General features: G+C 37.0%; 1 protein-coding gene across 3 annotated transcripts in view; it reads right to left on the reverse strand.

The window, feature by feature from the left end:
• Positions 1 to 14,842, reverse strand: part of LOC137251064 (GTPase-activating Rap/Ran-GAP domain-like protein 3) — a 346,592-nt gene that overhangs the window by 20,520 nt on the left and 311,230 nt on the right. For all 3 annotated transcript variants that reach the window (XM_067785004.1, XM_067785002.1, XM_067785003.1), the window contains 4 exons: positions 14,741 to 14,839; positions 12,916 to 13,019; positions 12,238 to 12,418; positions 10,380 to 10,489 (listed from right to left, as the gene is read on the reverse strand). In XM_067785004.1, the coding sequence (XP_067641105.1) occupies positions 10,380 to 10,489; positions 12,238 to 12,418; positions 12,916 to 13,019; positions 14,741 to 14,839 (494 nt within the window). The remainder of the gene's footprint in view (positions 1 to 10,379; positions 10,490 to 12,237; positions 12,419 to 12,915; positions 13,020 to 14,740; positions 14,840 to 14,842) is intronic.

A 14,842-nucleotide genomic window follows, 5' to 3' on the forward strand; every position in this document is an offset into this window, starting at 1 on the left:
ACAAACACTTACCTATACGCCTAGTAAACTAATGTTTTCAAGTTAACTAGAGCTCACCACGAATTGATAACAAATCGGTAGAATTCTAATAAAAAATTTATGTCTTTTCGATAAAAAATCAGTAACTTTTTAAAAACAAATCAAAAATTGTTGAATAAAAATTCGATGGTGAGCCTATAACAAACTGGTAACACTTCGATAACAAATCCATAACATTTCGATAACGAATCTATAACTTTTATACAACTTTCCGATCAAGAATCAATAACTATTGATATTAAATCGATAAGCCGTCCAGAGAAAAATCAATAACACATTCATAAACTTTATTATCGATATATATTTTATTACACTTCGTTTCGTTCGGTTCCGGTTTCCGGCACGGTTCCGGTTCCGGATTAGGGCTAAATATCATGAGCCCATATTTGGTTAGTACATTCTAGATGTGCTAGATGACTAGCTTTTAGTCTTTATTTAATTGCCTATTATTACTCATTCTATTTAGTTCACTTATTGACTCATTAGTACACGGACTCTTTCCTAACAATTTGTTACAATCTAAGTCCTCAATACATAATCCTTCCAAAGACTTTACTCGACTCCGCCACGTATGCTTGTGCCTCCTCCAACTCCCAAATATTTTGATGTTACTTCTACCGGACTGTATGTGATATTTGTTCCAAATCGGACATCATAGGTTGCTTTCTATTCTTGTATGTAGTATGTGTTCCAAAAATGAGCCAAATCGGACCAAAAATACGATTTTTTTTGAAAATATCGATCCTTGCGCCACCTAGCGACGATTTTTTTCATAGGTCGTTTTTTATTCTTGTATGTAACCCGGACCACAAATACGATTTTTTGAAAGCTAAATAAAACCGTTTAAAACAAAAGGCCATACTTAACAAAGTTCATTTTTACTTTAGATTTAGATGATAATATCATCAAATATTTCAAGATTTTAACGGTGCGTTCTTAAGCTTTACTTCGGGAACCATGGTCCCCTGCATCAAAGTCAGACCCAATGAACTAAAGAAAACCTTGAGCTGGCTGGACGTTACATATACTGAAACTAGGCTTTCTTCGAATAGCAGACAACTTGCGTCGATTCCATTCGTTACTTGAAAGAAGTCGACGAAGAACAGAGGTAAAATTGCAGGATGGATCTACGCGTGCCCACGAACGTTGTGTGAAAGGTAGGCAAAAACAGTCACCTAAATATGGCACACCCTATTTGACACATATTATAAATGTAGGTGAACACAAACCCTTTTGCAAAAAATTTCGGTGGAGTGCGCGTGACATTTTTCATTTATCATGTTCACAATATTCGCACGGCTACTGAGTTCAATTTATTTACTAACAAGGGATATAACAGAAGTAATTATAAACTCGTTAGGCATTGCTCACATTGTAAAAAATTAGGTGTTGGCCAAATTATATCAGTATTTTGGTTTCTCAAGCGGTGATTTTTTGGCCTTCCTAAGCATATTTGTTCGTGATTCCGTGAGTTTTTGCTGCCATAAAGATATAAATTGAAGGTGGTCCGGCCTGAGCAATGCTGGTCCAATGAATATTTGAATTCCAGGATACTTCTTTATAAAATACTATTTGAGATAATTGCCTTGATCTCCGTCTTGCTATCAATCAATATGTTGGTGCGACTGCAGAATCCTTCAGAATTTCTACTGTTTCCTTCCGGGCTACAAGTCATTGCAGCGATCTGGTAGCCTGTACGATCTACTAATTTCTGAATTGATACAATAAAGAGCAATTTCCAAACCTTTGGGCCAACTCTCCGACACTATTATGGCCCCAAGATTTCTTTCGAACCTCAGCCACAAGACCGTGTAGTCCGTTCGGCCTATATTTAATGGTTCTATATTGCTGTGGCCACATGGCCTACACTCAAGCTACCTCGCGGCCTTAAGCCTTGTTTCACGTTGCTAGCGTTAAATTTTTGGCGCTTAGGTCTGCAAGTGGGATAGGAAGAAATGCTTGCAATGCTGTTGTGGCGGTAATTTTTAGGTCTTCCGTTATGCTTGTCATTGATAACCTGCATAGCCCTCACGGTTTTTGTTAATCTTCATTTTTTGTGTCGCTGTAAAATATACTAGGACCCTCCATAGTAAAGTATGTTCTTCATCAGTTTCCGTAAATACCCAACAAGACAGTTTGGGTGATAAGCCCTAGCATCTTGCACGGATACAATGTCACAGACGTTTTCGTCGCTCTCTCTTCCGCATGCAATTTCCACGTCAATTCCTAGGTATTATATGCTGTACTTTTCTGAAGAGTAACCCCTTCCAAACTTAGGCCTTGTCCAATAAGGGTCTTTAATTTTGCTAGTAAATAATACTAAATCGGCTTTTTCCGCGTTGGCGGTTTACCCAACTCCAGATGCCCAAACATGCACATTACGAAGCGCCGGGACGGCCTAGAAATCAACGACACATTCGTTCCAACTGGAATGCAATTAAATAACTGTGTATCTCATTTCCACAAACAAGAAAAACCGTTGTCAAAACCGTGGTCATATAAATTTTCCTAACACATGATTTGATGATAAAAGTAAATAATTTTGTTTATCTTTGCTTCATAATTAAATCATAAAAAAAAGTTAAACGGAGCATAGAGAATGCTCAAAACAACGGCGACGATATACTGAAATCATACATTCAATCCTGACATGGCGCGATATCGATTCTACGATGAGAGCAGAATTTTCTTGTTCACAAAAAGTGTTGTCATTTCAACAATTCTCAACCGAATTTGATCACCCAGTACTCTTTTTACTGGTTAGAATGCTCTCTCAACCCCTTCAAGAAAAAAAAAAAATAATTCATTAAAGAAATGGGACATTAAAAAGCCGTCAAACTTTGAAAAATTAAAAAAAAAAACGAGATAAATTAGATAACTTTTAAAAAATTTCAAAAACTTGCTACAAAAAGTGTAGATAAGTATATATATTTTTAAAGCACTGTCCTTCAGCTTTCCAAAACTGTTAAGCAATCAAAAATTGATGGAAAAATGACGGAGTAACGAATTTTTGAATGCGCGAGGTACAAGAAAAACAGTTTTTCAGCAATAACTTGAAAATTTCGGGGTGTTAGAAAATTTTGAAACACGGCATCTTGATCTACTCATCAACACCTACAACGGACACTAGGTCGCTCTTAAAGTACAAAATCAGTGTAGCACAGTGTCATTAAGTAAAAAAATGTAGGAGGCAAACTTTGAATGATGTGGTAAATATGTACGAACCAATTAATCATGTCAACTGTAAACGGCAAACAATGTTTTGTGTCTCGACAATAACAATCCTTTTAGTACTGAAATTTGGCCTGGTCATAAGCAATAATAGCTTAAGTAGACGAATGTATTGCGTGATGCAATCATTAATAATCAATCATAATTTGAGCGGACATTAAGGTGCCTATGCTAACCACGAATAAGGAAAAAAAAGATGTACCCACTAATCTACTCTTGTCACATAAATCAAACAAAACTCATTTTTGTTGCCAAGGTGTACAATGAAGTTGAATTGTATAACACTTTATCATGAGTTTTTCCCAATGCGGTGGAGACCCTCCCCCTCCCTCCCTCCCTCCCTCTCTCCCTCCCTCCCTCCTCCCCCCTTCCTCTCAGATCGCTATATATATGTCGTTGTACTTTAGAAAGAATAACTTGAGAAAAAATAATCAATATTATTATTGCGTTGTCGGAAGGCATAGGTGTGTTCCCTTAAGAGCTAAAATATGTCATTAAAACTAGGCTCATACCTATTACTAAGTGAGCGAAATGCGACTTTTGAAGCGAAAAAATACCATACTTACACAAATACCGGAGCTAGATAGATTTTTTTTGTTAGGTTGAACTGTAGACAGACTGTAATGACCTCTCATAGACTGTATGATGCCGTACTGCTACCAAAAGTTTGTTTACTAACCGAGTTGAAAACACCTATCAAAAACCAGGACCTATGTTATAAAATAACTCCGAAGAAATAATAGAAGCTTTCTAGGACCTATGCCAATGGTGGTTCTAGATTTGAGAGCCGTATCACTCCTAATAGCTGGAGTATAAGTCTGGCAAGCGGAGGGAATGAGCAAAAAACGTGCTGGAGTGTTTCCTCCTCCAACCCACACCTCCTATATCTAGTACCACTGACCAAGCCTAATTCAAAGCCATGTTACGCCAGAAGATAGTTTTCAGTCAGAATAGCCGTCATGAGTCTACAGTCCTCTCTTCTTAATGATAGGAGTAATTTTATTAGTCTGGGGTTGTAAGACCTACACATGATATTCGACATTTTGCAGCCCCGCGCTTTAGCCCAAGCCTCTCCCGCTTGGTCGATTATGTGCACCTGTCGCCTTTCTTTAATCTTGCCTAAAAAATTTGGGACGTCTATAGAGCAAGCTTTGATGGATGTACCCCTTTTAGATGGTTCATCCGCTTTTTCATTCCCATCTATTCCAATATGGCTGCAGTTGTTAAAGGAAGGTTTTTTGCAGCCAGGTCTACAGGTGGAATATACAGAATGGCATAGAGTGGGGCCTTCTGGGGTTTTCAGGCTCCTTTTATGCATTGCATTTCGACCTTTATTTAGATCTTTTATACTTGACTTATCACCCTATTACTGTATTTGGAGGCTTTTCAGGCTACATAGATGAGCGAGCCCCTGCTGTGCCGGAGCGACGCATTCACAGAGAATGTGAGATGAAGTTTCATCTTCCAGCTCCCAAAAGTGGCAGATTTGTATGTCGGATATATATAACTTTCTTTGGTGATTTCGTATATTACCATGTCTCATATAGTACACAGTGATAGTTTGTAGGTCCCCTCTTCTTAATAAATGAGCTAAGCTGATATTCTCGTTGCTTGGAGTATAATTAATTAAGCACGCCTTTGCCCGGGCCATTCAATTGAGTGTTGTCTGAAATGCTTTGTTTTCCAGCTACTATTGTGTGCCTTTCTGCATGTTCACTGTTAGTGCCTTTTACCAGAAGAAGAAAATTTTCCATGCCAGAACCATGGTAACAAAATCAGATTTTCAATGGAATGATCAACCAGATGCTATCTTAAACAAAGCCACAACAGCTTTCTTATGTGTTGCTATGGTTCTGGCATGGAAAGTTTTCTTCTCCTGTTAAAGGGTACTAGGAGAGTTTTGTAAGGATTGATAGACCGTCCTTTGCTATCACACCGCCTTTCTATGATACGAAGGGCTTGTTGCATGTGATTGGATATTGTTTTCTTGTGCAAACCTTTGATGTAGATGAGATACTTAGTCATCTACATACCTTTGTGTGTCAAATCTATTGGATTTCAGTAAATGAAGTAGGTCATCTGTGATTAGGTTTAACATGAGAAGAGAGCGTACACCCCCTTGTGGGCATGACCTAGTGCGCAAAATTGATTCGGCTGTCCCTCCTAGTTCAAGACTGATTTGCTACGGAATCAAATTACTTCAAATTCAAACTTCATGAAGCATTATTCTCTTCAGCGCAACATGCAAAGAGTGGCCATAAATATAGGGAAAGCATTGAAACACCAGAAATTTATATTAGGTGTTTTTTTGAAATTTGCAGGGCTTTCGACATTGTCTCGAAACCACCAACTATTGACAGTCCAAGCTCGATTGAATTGGATCGTCTCCATGTTAGAGTGCATAATGATCAAGTCGCAATGGGGTCTATACGAAGCCACAAAATCTGTAAACAGAGGAACGCCGCAGGTGGGGTATTATCACCAATGCCGTATTAGCTGGTAATAAACCCATTGCTTAGGCGGTTTGACAGAGGCCCAGTCAAAATCACGGGGTCTACCAACAATTAGCTCTGTGATGGAGCAGTCATTTTGGGAAGTTCATGCATGGACATCTGGAGTCGCGTTAACCGCCATTGTGGAAAAAACCAATCTAGTATTATTTTCTACGAAAAGGTGTACGTAGAGCCTATCAATCGAACGCTCTCATTGGGTATTTGTGGTGATCGTCTAGCCTATACTTTGCTATAAGCTCCCTTTGTGGTGCACAGCCGCACAAAAAAGTACGTATACCAAAGAACTAGTAGGCAGATTATAATAAATTAGCATAAGGGGAGCCTTGAGACTTTCTCGACACCAGCATTACATGTCATTCTGCGCATGCAGCTTGCAGACCTAAGGGCCAAAAATTGTACGTTAGCAACTGCTTATGCCTCGGGGAAACTAAAAGTGATAGCCGTATAGCGCCATCTAGTATTGGGAAAATGGACTACATGGTCCCGTTCCTGAGCTTCGAAAGATATTTTGGGGTCATACTAGAGCTGCCGAGTTGGTGCAATGGTACAAAATAGCAGAACATACAGCACATGTGCAAACGAAATAAACGAAAGGGTGAAGGTTTGCTGTTGACTTTGTCGATTCGGATTCCAGATCACTGAAGTGTTTTTCAGGCGGAAATTGTTGAAAGCAGCAGAAATTATGGAGGATGCGTGCTTAAGATGCAGTCGCGTCAAGGCAATAATTTAACACAGTAAGGTTAGGGTGAACTAGCCGGTCAATAAAGAACTCACATAGACTGAATGTGTCCATAGTCTTACAAAAATTAGTTTTAAGACTAAAAGAAGGAACCCTAATGGGCTTATGATATAGAATAACTCCGAACTCTTGGAAAATACTAGAATTTTTCAAGGACCTAGCTTAATTGCTTCCCCGAGATCTGGAAACTTGACCTGAGGGGCGCAGAACATGAACACAGAACGGTTTAAACCGTGTCTTCTTGCAGCCCGCACTTCTTACACCTGCTGTTACCGATGAAACCTAACTTATAAGCATGTAACGCCTGAAGGTAGTGTCCCGTTGATATGATTGTTTAAACAATTTTAGTTGTACTAGAAAGGGGTAACAAATTGTGGTCATGCAGATCTAAAGTAAATTTCTTAAAAATTATTCACATAGCTAAGAGTTAAAATGAAAAAAAAAAAAAACATTCTCTAATTGGATATTGCTGGGAGTAATTATTATATTAAAAACTAGCAGACCCAGCAGACGTTGTTCGGCCCTAAATTTGGCCTATCTGCATACGTATTAATAAGCTTTTTCCGTCTAACTCTGCTCTAACCTCTACACTTTTTCCTAATCTCTTTATTCACTCCTCCCTCCGTCTTTTTCGCTTCATCTCCATCTTCTTCTCATTCTATCTCTTTTTCAGTCTCCGTCTCCTTCTCTCTTTTCTCTTCTCTCAAATTTTTCTCCTTCTTCCTCATCTCTGACTGCCAGTCCAAGAGGGTGGTATGTATTTTGTTCCAGTCCCATTCCGAGTCTCAGTGCCACTCCCACTCCGAGTTTCAGTCTCAGTCCCAGTCCGCCTCTATTATACTTCCCGGAAAAAAGCATCGTAAATACTAATATAGGCAAATTTATATACGAAATTTCAGGCATATCGAATAGGACTTATGCAAATAAGTATGTGGGTATTATTAACTCATGTCTTTATTTCGGCTTCGCATGCATATTTATCAGTTTAGCCAGGTTGATGCGACTAAATCGAATATCACAATGAACTTCAGAGCTCTCAGCAACAGCTTTCATTTGATATCCATAATACACACACATCCAAGCGGTATCCGGGTCCGTGTTTTGGCCTATATCTCGAGACCGTAGTCACCCAGCGGTGTAAAGCTTACTCTGTACTAAAGCATCCATCAACAGCTTCAATTTGATACCCATAATATAAAAACACATCCTATCAGTTGTATGAAAATTATCCTATACCATAGCACCCATCAACAGCTTTCATTTGATATCCATATTGTATAAACACATTCTAGGGGTACCCGGGTCCACGTTTTGGGCTATATCTCGAGACACTAGCCTCCCAGTTGTATGAAAATTATCCTGTACTATAGCACTCATCAACAGTTTTCATTTGATATCCATATTGTATAAACACATTCTAGGGGTACCCGGGTCCACGTTTTGGGCTATATCTCGAGACCCTAGCCTCCCAGTTGTATGAAAATTATCTTGTACTGTAGCACTCATCAACAGCTTTCATTTGATATCCATATTGTATAAACACATTCTAGGGGTACCCGGGTCCACGTTTTGGGCTATATCTCGAGACCCTAGCCTCCCAGTTATGAAAATTATCCTGTACTATAGCACTCATCAACAGTTTTCATTTGATATCCATATTGTATAAACACATTCTAGGGGTACCCGGGTCCACGTTTTGGGCTATATCTCGAGACCCTAGGCTCCCAGTTGTATGAAAATGATCCTGTACTATAGCACTCATCAACAGTTTTCATTTGATATCCATATTGTATAAACACATTCTAGGGGTACCCGGGTCCACGTTTTGGGCTATATCTCGAGACCCTAGCCTCCCAGTTGTATGAAAATTATCTTGTACTGTAGCACTCATCAACAGCTTTCATTTGATATCCATATTGTATAAACACATTCTAGGGGTACCCGGGTCCACGTTTTTGGCTATATCTCGAGACCCTAGGCTCCCAGTTGTATGAAAATGATCCTGTACTATAGCACTCATCAACAGTTTTCATTTGATATCCATATTGTATAAACACATTCTAGGGGTACCCGGGTCCACGTTTTGGGCTATATCTCGAGACCCTAGCCTCCCAGTTGTATGAAAATTATCTTGTACTGTAGCACTCATCAACAGCTTTCATTTGATATCCATATTGTATAAACACATTCTAGGGGTACCCGGGTCCACGTTTTGGGCTATATCTCGAAACTCTAGCCTCCCAGTTGTATGAAAATTATCCTGTACTATAGCACTCATCAACAGCTTTCATTTGACACATTCTAGGGGTACCCGGGACCACGTTTTGATCTCAAGACCCTAGGCACGTAGCGAGTAAAAAGGTAGACGTTGGCCGATTCTCTGACCTACCTAATATGCTCACAAAATTTCATGAGAATCGGTTCAGCCGTTTCGGAGGAGTTAAGCCTCTAAAACCGTGACAGAAGAATTTTATATATTAGATATACTAAGCGCCTGTTATTTTATGAGAGATAGCAGGGCGCTTGCACCAAATCAATTTTGCACCCTTTACAGATTTGTAAGTGTTTTTTTATTTCATTAATTGAAGCGGAGCCGCGAATAACGTTTTAAAAGCCAATTTTGGCAAAATGTGTTTTTTTGCAGATTTCTGTTACTGTTACCCTCTTGCATCTCTAAAGCATCAAAGAAGTTAAAATTACGTGGAAGAACGTTGTAAGTTACACGCAAAATGATACGATCACGGTTGTCGCAGGTAATTAATAAGTGTAACAGAGGTACAAAAAGGAAACGTAATGTTGAAAATTCGAAAGATATTAAAAACAAAAAGTTAAGAAATAGTGGAAATATATACACAACCAGGAAAAACAAAAGTGTCACTGAAAAAACCGCTCCAGAAGAGTTAATGTGGAAAAACGTTGCACTTGCTGTAATTTTTATTTTATTTATTGTTTATATTTAGGTTTGTTATTGTCGTTGCTATTTCAATTGCCATTAATATAAGTGATGAGAAAAAAAAAAAGATCTCCTTGCAATGACGTCATACTTGCCTGAGAAGTTCTATAAATCGATCTCTAGTAAATAAAGATAGTATATAAATCTCTTACTTGAAAGAGCACCCTTACACGATGGTTTTTCGCCCTCTTTATGTAAAAGTGACCGCGAAAACACTCGGAAATTTATATTAAAAAAGAAGTAAACAAAAAAGATAGGTTGGAAATTTATTGTGTGAATGGGCTCAAAGCAAACCAAGCTTTATTCACAGTTTTTGGAATATTTTCATTTTTGTTTTGAACACATTTTTGTTTTGATGCCGAATTAACTTTTTGTATGAAATAAATAAACTGTAATCATTCTATAATATACTCTTTATTTAAAAAACAAACCAATACATATTTTTTTGCGATAGTAACATTTAAAATCCGTTCGTACAAACCGTATTGCTCAGTGGAACAACGTTTTAAAAGCCATCAGTACAGATGCTGTGCATAATGGAAAAACGTTTTAACTGCTGTCGCGCTTGGGATATGAAACGTTTTTCCACTGAAAAAAGTTTTAAAATTACCGCTTGCTTGTAATTCGAAATTGAAATTCCTCAATTTTTTTCATATATGTTATTAATGTCATTGTTTTTGGACAAGCCAACAATACAGGAACAAAAAACAATCACAAAGCCTCCAAAAAACGTTTTTTTTCTTTCCTGTAAAAAATCGATTTTGTCATTTACAACGTTATTCGCGGCTCCGCTTCAATTTATGATAGGTTTGCAACAAAACAAAACCTCTACTATAGTAGGCTGATAGCGTTTCATGGTTATGCATATAGATATGTATGTATGTAAGTAACAAAGTATATTTACCGTAAATTCTGGTGGATTTGGTAGAGTCGGTCCAAATGGCGGTACATTTTCATCGCAAAATACAGCCAAACGATAGGCATGGTCAGCTTTTGTGACAACCGCAAAAATATCTGTGAAAAAGATAAAAAATTAAGCTTTAGATAAATTACATAATTAAATTTACGAACCATTCGAATGTTTAATGAAAACGTAAAAAAATTTGTGTCTATACGAATGTAACCCAACAAACATTCGGAGTCAAAAAAGTGTCACTAAAATTAATGTATTTTCCTTTCTCGCACAATGGTCGTCCGGTACGACTGTTATTTCATACATTATATGAACCTAATTATGATTCCAATAAGACTGTTATTACGCTAAAAATTTACTTCTTATATGAATATCTCGGGGTTATTTGTATGCGTTATATAGGGAATTAGCCTCTTTCAGGTCGGATTTGTGGAATGAAACCCTTTACAGGTGGGGCTTATCGACGTAAGCGCTAATCTAAGAAAACCGAAGGAAGATTCTACGCACCACCCGTGGTACGCCGCAATTGCAATTTCTTTTTGAAATAAAAAAAGTCCAAAAAAACATGCATGCATTGTAAATGTGTGGATAATTAGAAATTTATTAGGTAAAGCGTCCATGTAAGAAAAAGCATACGTACAAATTTAGGAAGGGAACAGAAAGAAAATTCATGATATATATGTACTTAAATTATAGACAAATTTAATTTAAATGAAAAAATTTTCAAAATAAAATATGAATATCTGCTACGACGTTGCTTTATTTGTTGAACACTTTTGGCATGAGGCTAACATTTTTTATCATATCCAAGTCATAAAAGACTTTCATATGATCATATTTCTGAGGCTCATATCTTTCACATATTTGAAACTCAAACCAGATTCCTAACTTACGAGCGCTCCTAGAGATTTGGGGACGTAAAAAGAAGTATACTCCCTAACACATTCTACACCTTTTCCAATTTAAGTTCAGAAATTCACAACTTAATTTCAGAAAATTGTAATTCAAGTTCAGAATTTCCAATTCAAGTTTAGATAATTAAAATTCATGTACAGACAATTACAATTCAATTTTGAATTCCCAATTCAAGTTCAGAACATTCCAATTTAATATCAGAAAATTACAATTCAATTTCGGAAAATTAAAGTTCATGTTCACAAAATTACATTTAAAGTTCGGAAAATTACAATTCAGAAATTCATAAGTAGGTTGTTATTTTTCAAAATTTAAAATGTAATTTTCTGAACTTGAATTTAATTCTGAACGTGAATCGTAACTTTCTGAATTTGAATTGTAAATTGAATTTTAATTGTAATTTTTGAACTTGAATTGTGATTTTTTGAACTTGAATTAGAAATTCTGAACTTCAAAGGTAAATTTCTGAACTTGAATTGTAAATTTCTGAAATTAAATTGGAAATTTTGAGCTTGAGTTCTAATTTTCTGAACTTAAACTAGAATAGGTGTAGAATAGAATAGGTGCAATTTATGTATTTGACTTTTAAGGCTCAAAAGTGGTTCCGAAAAACGGTCTAAATGAAGTCCGTTCCGAGTTCTTATGTGCCCAAAATGAGCTGTTTGAGAGGCCAATATGTGTCATATATGAGTAATTTTAATGTCATTTCAATGTCACATCGTATACGGAAATATGCGCATCACGAGCGACGATCACAAGAAGGGAATCCTAAGACTTCTAAATAAGTTCACAGGGAAAGTTAGCGCTGCAATTTTCGACTCTTTTTTGATACCTTTGTTACTCCCAATGTTTGCTGGGATGTAAGAAAAAAGAAATATATGCGATTTCTTGCTTATAAATACCAGAAAAAACTGTCGTTTTTTTATGAACTTACGTGTAAATTGGCTTTTAATCCATGTAGGATCAAATGCTGTCGGCAATATTCCATTTACCGTTTGTCCTGTTGTTGGCATTTCCATTTGTGTAGCACCCGTATTTGTTGCCTTGTTTACGGTTGGTTGATCAATGAAAATTATGTTGACAATATCATTGCCGATATGTCGCTTACGTTCCACCTGTATAAAAGTACAACAGCAATATAGTATTGGTAAAGTTTTGGCAATATAACTTTATAAGAGTTCTAGGCCGAACTTTTCTTTTTATAATATGTATACCCACTTCACGCACTTACTCATTTGCAAAGGTATAAGACCGTCAGACATATAAGCAGGGATTGTAGAGCAGTGACGCGGCGGGACCGTCAGTTTTAAATAACATTTAATAAGTAAATTTTTTGGTGTTAAGTTACTCAGGAATCGAACCAGTGACAATTTGAATAATATACAAGCCCACTAGTCAATATAGTACAGCGACAGTATAACAAACATTAAATATAAACACACGCATTCACACATCCATACATTCAATTAATAGTTCACACATGGCGATATCGAATGTTTGCCAAGTCAATTTGTTAACACGCCTTACCCGTCATGCTTGAAGAGTTCGTATCAAACCAGCAAATGCTTTGAATCAAAGGGTAAATATTTCTAATAGTGTTTATGATACTCACTTGTTGTCGATTGTCCCTGGAGTATGGTAGAAGTGTTGACACATGAAACATTATCTCGTGCCCCTCATAGAGTGTATACACTGAATGTTTACCAGTCATATCGCCTACAATAAAAGTACGTGCGTTATTGATTAGTAGTCATATTGAAAGCCTTCTAATTGCAATAGCTCCGTTGTGAGCCAACAAAAACTTCTAAAATTTTTCGAGTAACAAAAATATTAAAAAAGCCATGAGTATCAAGTACATGTTGCATTTCGATGTCTATACATCTAGGAAACTTAAGTTTTCAAGTTAACTAGAGCTCGATCAGGGGTTGAAGTTAAACCAAACCAGAGGTAACTTTACCAGAAATCAATAATTTCGAGCTTTTTCAGAAGAATCGGTATCTTATTGGTAACAGCTGACACCAATAAGTTATTGTTTTAATATCGACTAATTATGTATTAACAATTATTATTGTCGTGTTATCGGCTTATTAGTTCTTATTGGTTTCTTATCGGCTTGTTATTGATGCATAAAAAATGTGTCATCGATTATATATTAAACATATATCGGTAGCTCTTTCATAATAAACCGATAAGTCACCGGTAAAAATTGATAATATGCCAATAATAAATTGGCAACACTACGATATAAAGTCTATAGCCTTTCGATATCAAAACGATAACTTTTTGAAAAATAAACGATAACGAAGCGATAACTTTGAATAAATTCTTGAGCTATTTACCTGGGAGAAGATTTAGGCCGAGTTTTTCTTGCAATTTGGGTGGTGTTCATTTTAAATTGAACTACATTTTGATGGTACGGGACTTCAGTGTTACATATATGCCAACTCCGAACAGGAGATGAAATGAATTTTTACCTAGAAGCTTTTAATGGAACAAATTAATTCGGAGTATTTTCCAAGCCCCTGCTGAGTTGCGACTGCGCTTAGGAAAACTTTTTTCTTATTGAACCAATTTTGTTTCTAAATTTTTTGGGTTCGTTTGCCCGGAAGTTGAACCCAGGACAGAGCAAGCTACTATCTCACTACGGCGGTCGTCTTTAAATAAAATGGCTGCTACATTTACTTTTTGATTGGATTAACCATTTGAACGGTTTTGGCCGTCCAAAAAATTGTATCAGTCACTTCTTCGCTAGCCCAACTGGTGCCAATTGGTACCAACTACAACATTAAATCCATTTTCGACTTGGTACTTCCAGCGAAGTAGAGATTGTCCTCTTCCCTTGCAGGTTTCCATAAACGAGCTCCAGATCGGAGTATCATCTTTAATACGCAAAGAATGGCTCAGCCAGCGTAATTGCTGTGTTTTAATTCCCCGCACTTCTATGCTGATCTCTGCATAAAGCTCACCAAGCCCGTCATTAAATACTCTTTAGTATACGCCATCGCAAACACGTAGAGGCCATTAAATCTTTCGAAGCACTTTTGCCTTAGACGCTACCATAGCAGCCTTATCTGATGTTGTCATTAATGATATGGACTTATTAAGTGTGGACTAAGTTGCGTGCCTGTACGTAGAAGTGGTTGAAGTGAAGGGAAGCAGTATCTAAAATACACGTTATAAAGTTCTTTGGAAATACTCAAACTATACTCCCTAACTCTCCTGCGACTAAAATAAAGAATAATTTTTTTGTTTGGAAAATATTTCCTCGGGTATATCCTTTACGGCAGTAAAAAGTCGAGCTTGTTACGGTTGAGAGTATCTATCTGATCCTAATTGCTCGTATACATAATCTCTCTAATATCGTTAACTGATATCTAGTATTTCTATGTGAAATAAATACTTTAATATAACTTAAATCCTATTAGCAACCCTCCTACCTTTAACATCTAGGCCACCACGAAAACGATCCCATCCTTTGAGTCGTATCCTCTCACCCAGTATTTGCAGAAAGTCCTCAAAGTCGGAGCTTGTTTCTTCTG

This window comes from Eurosta solidaginis, chromosome 4 (assembly GCF_040869045.1).
Source record: "Eurosta solidaginis isolate ZX-2024a chromosome 4, ASM4086904v1, whole genome shotgun sequence".
Lineage (NCBI taxonomy): Eukaryota > Metazoa > Arthropoda > Insecta > Diptera > Tephritidae > Eurosta > Eurosta solidaginis.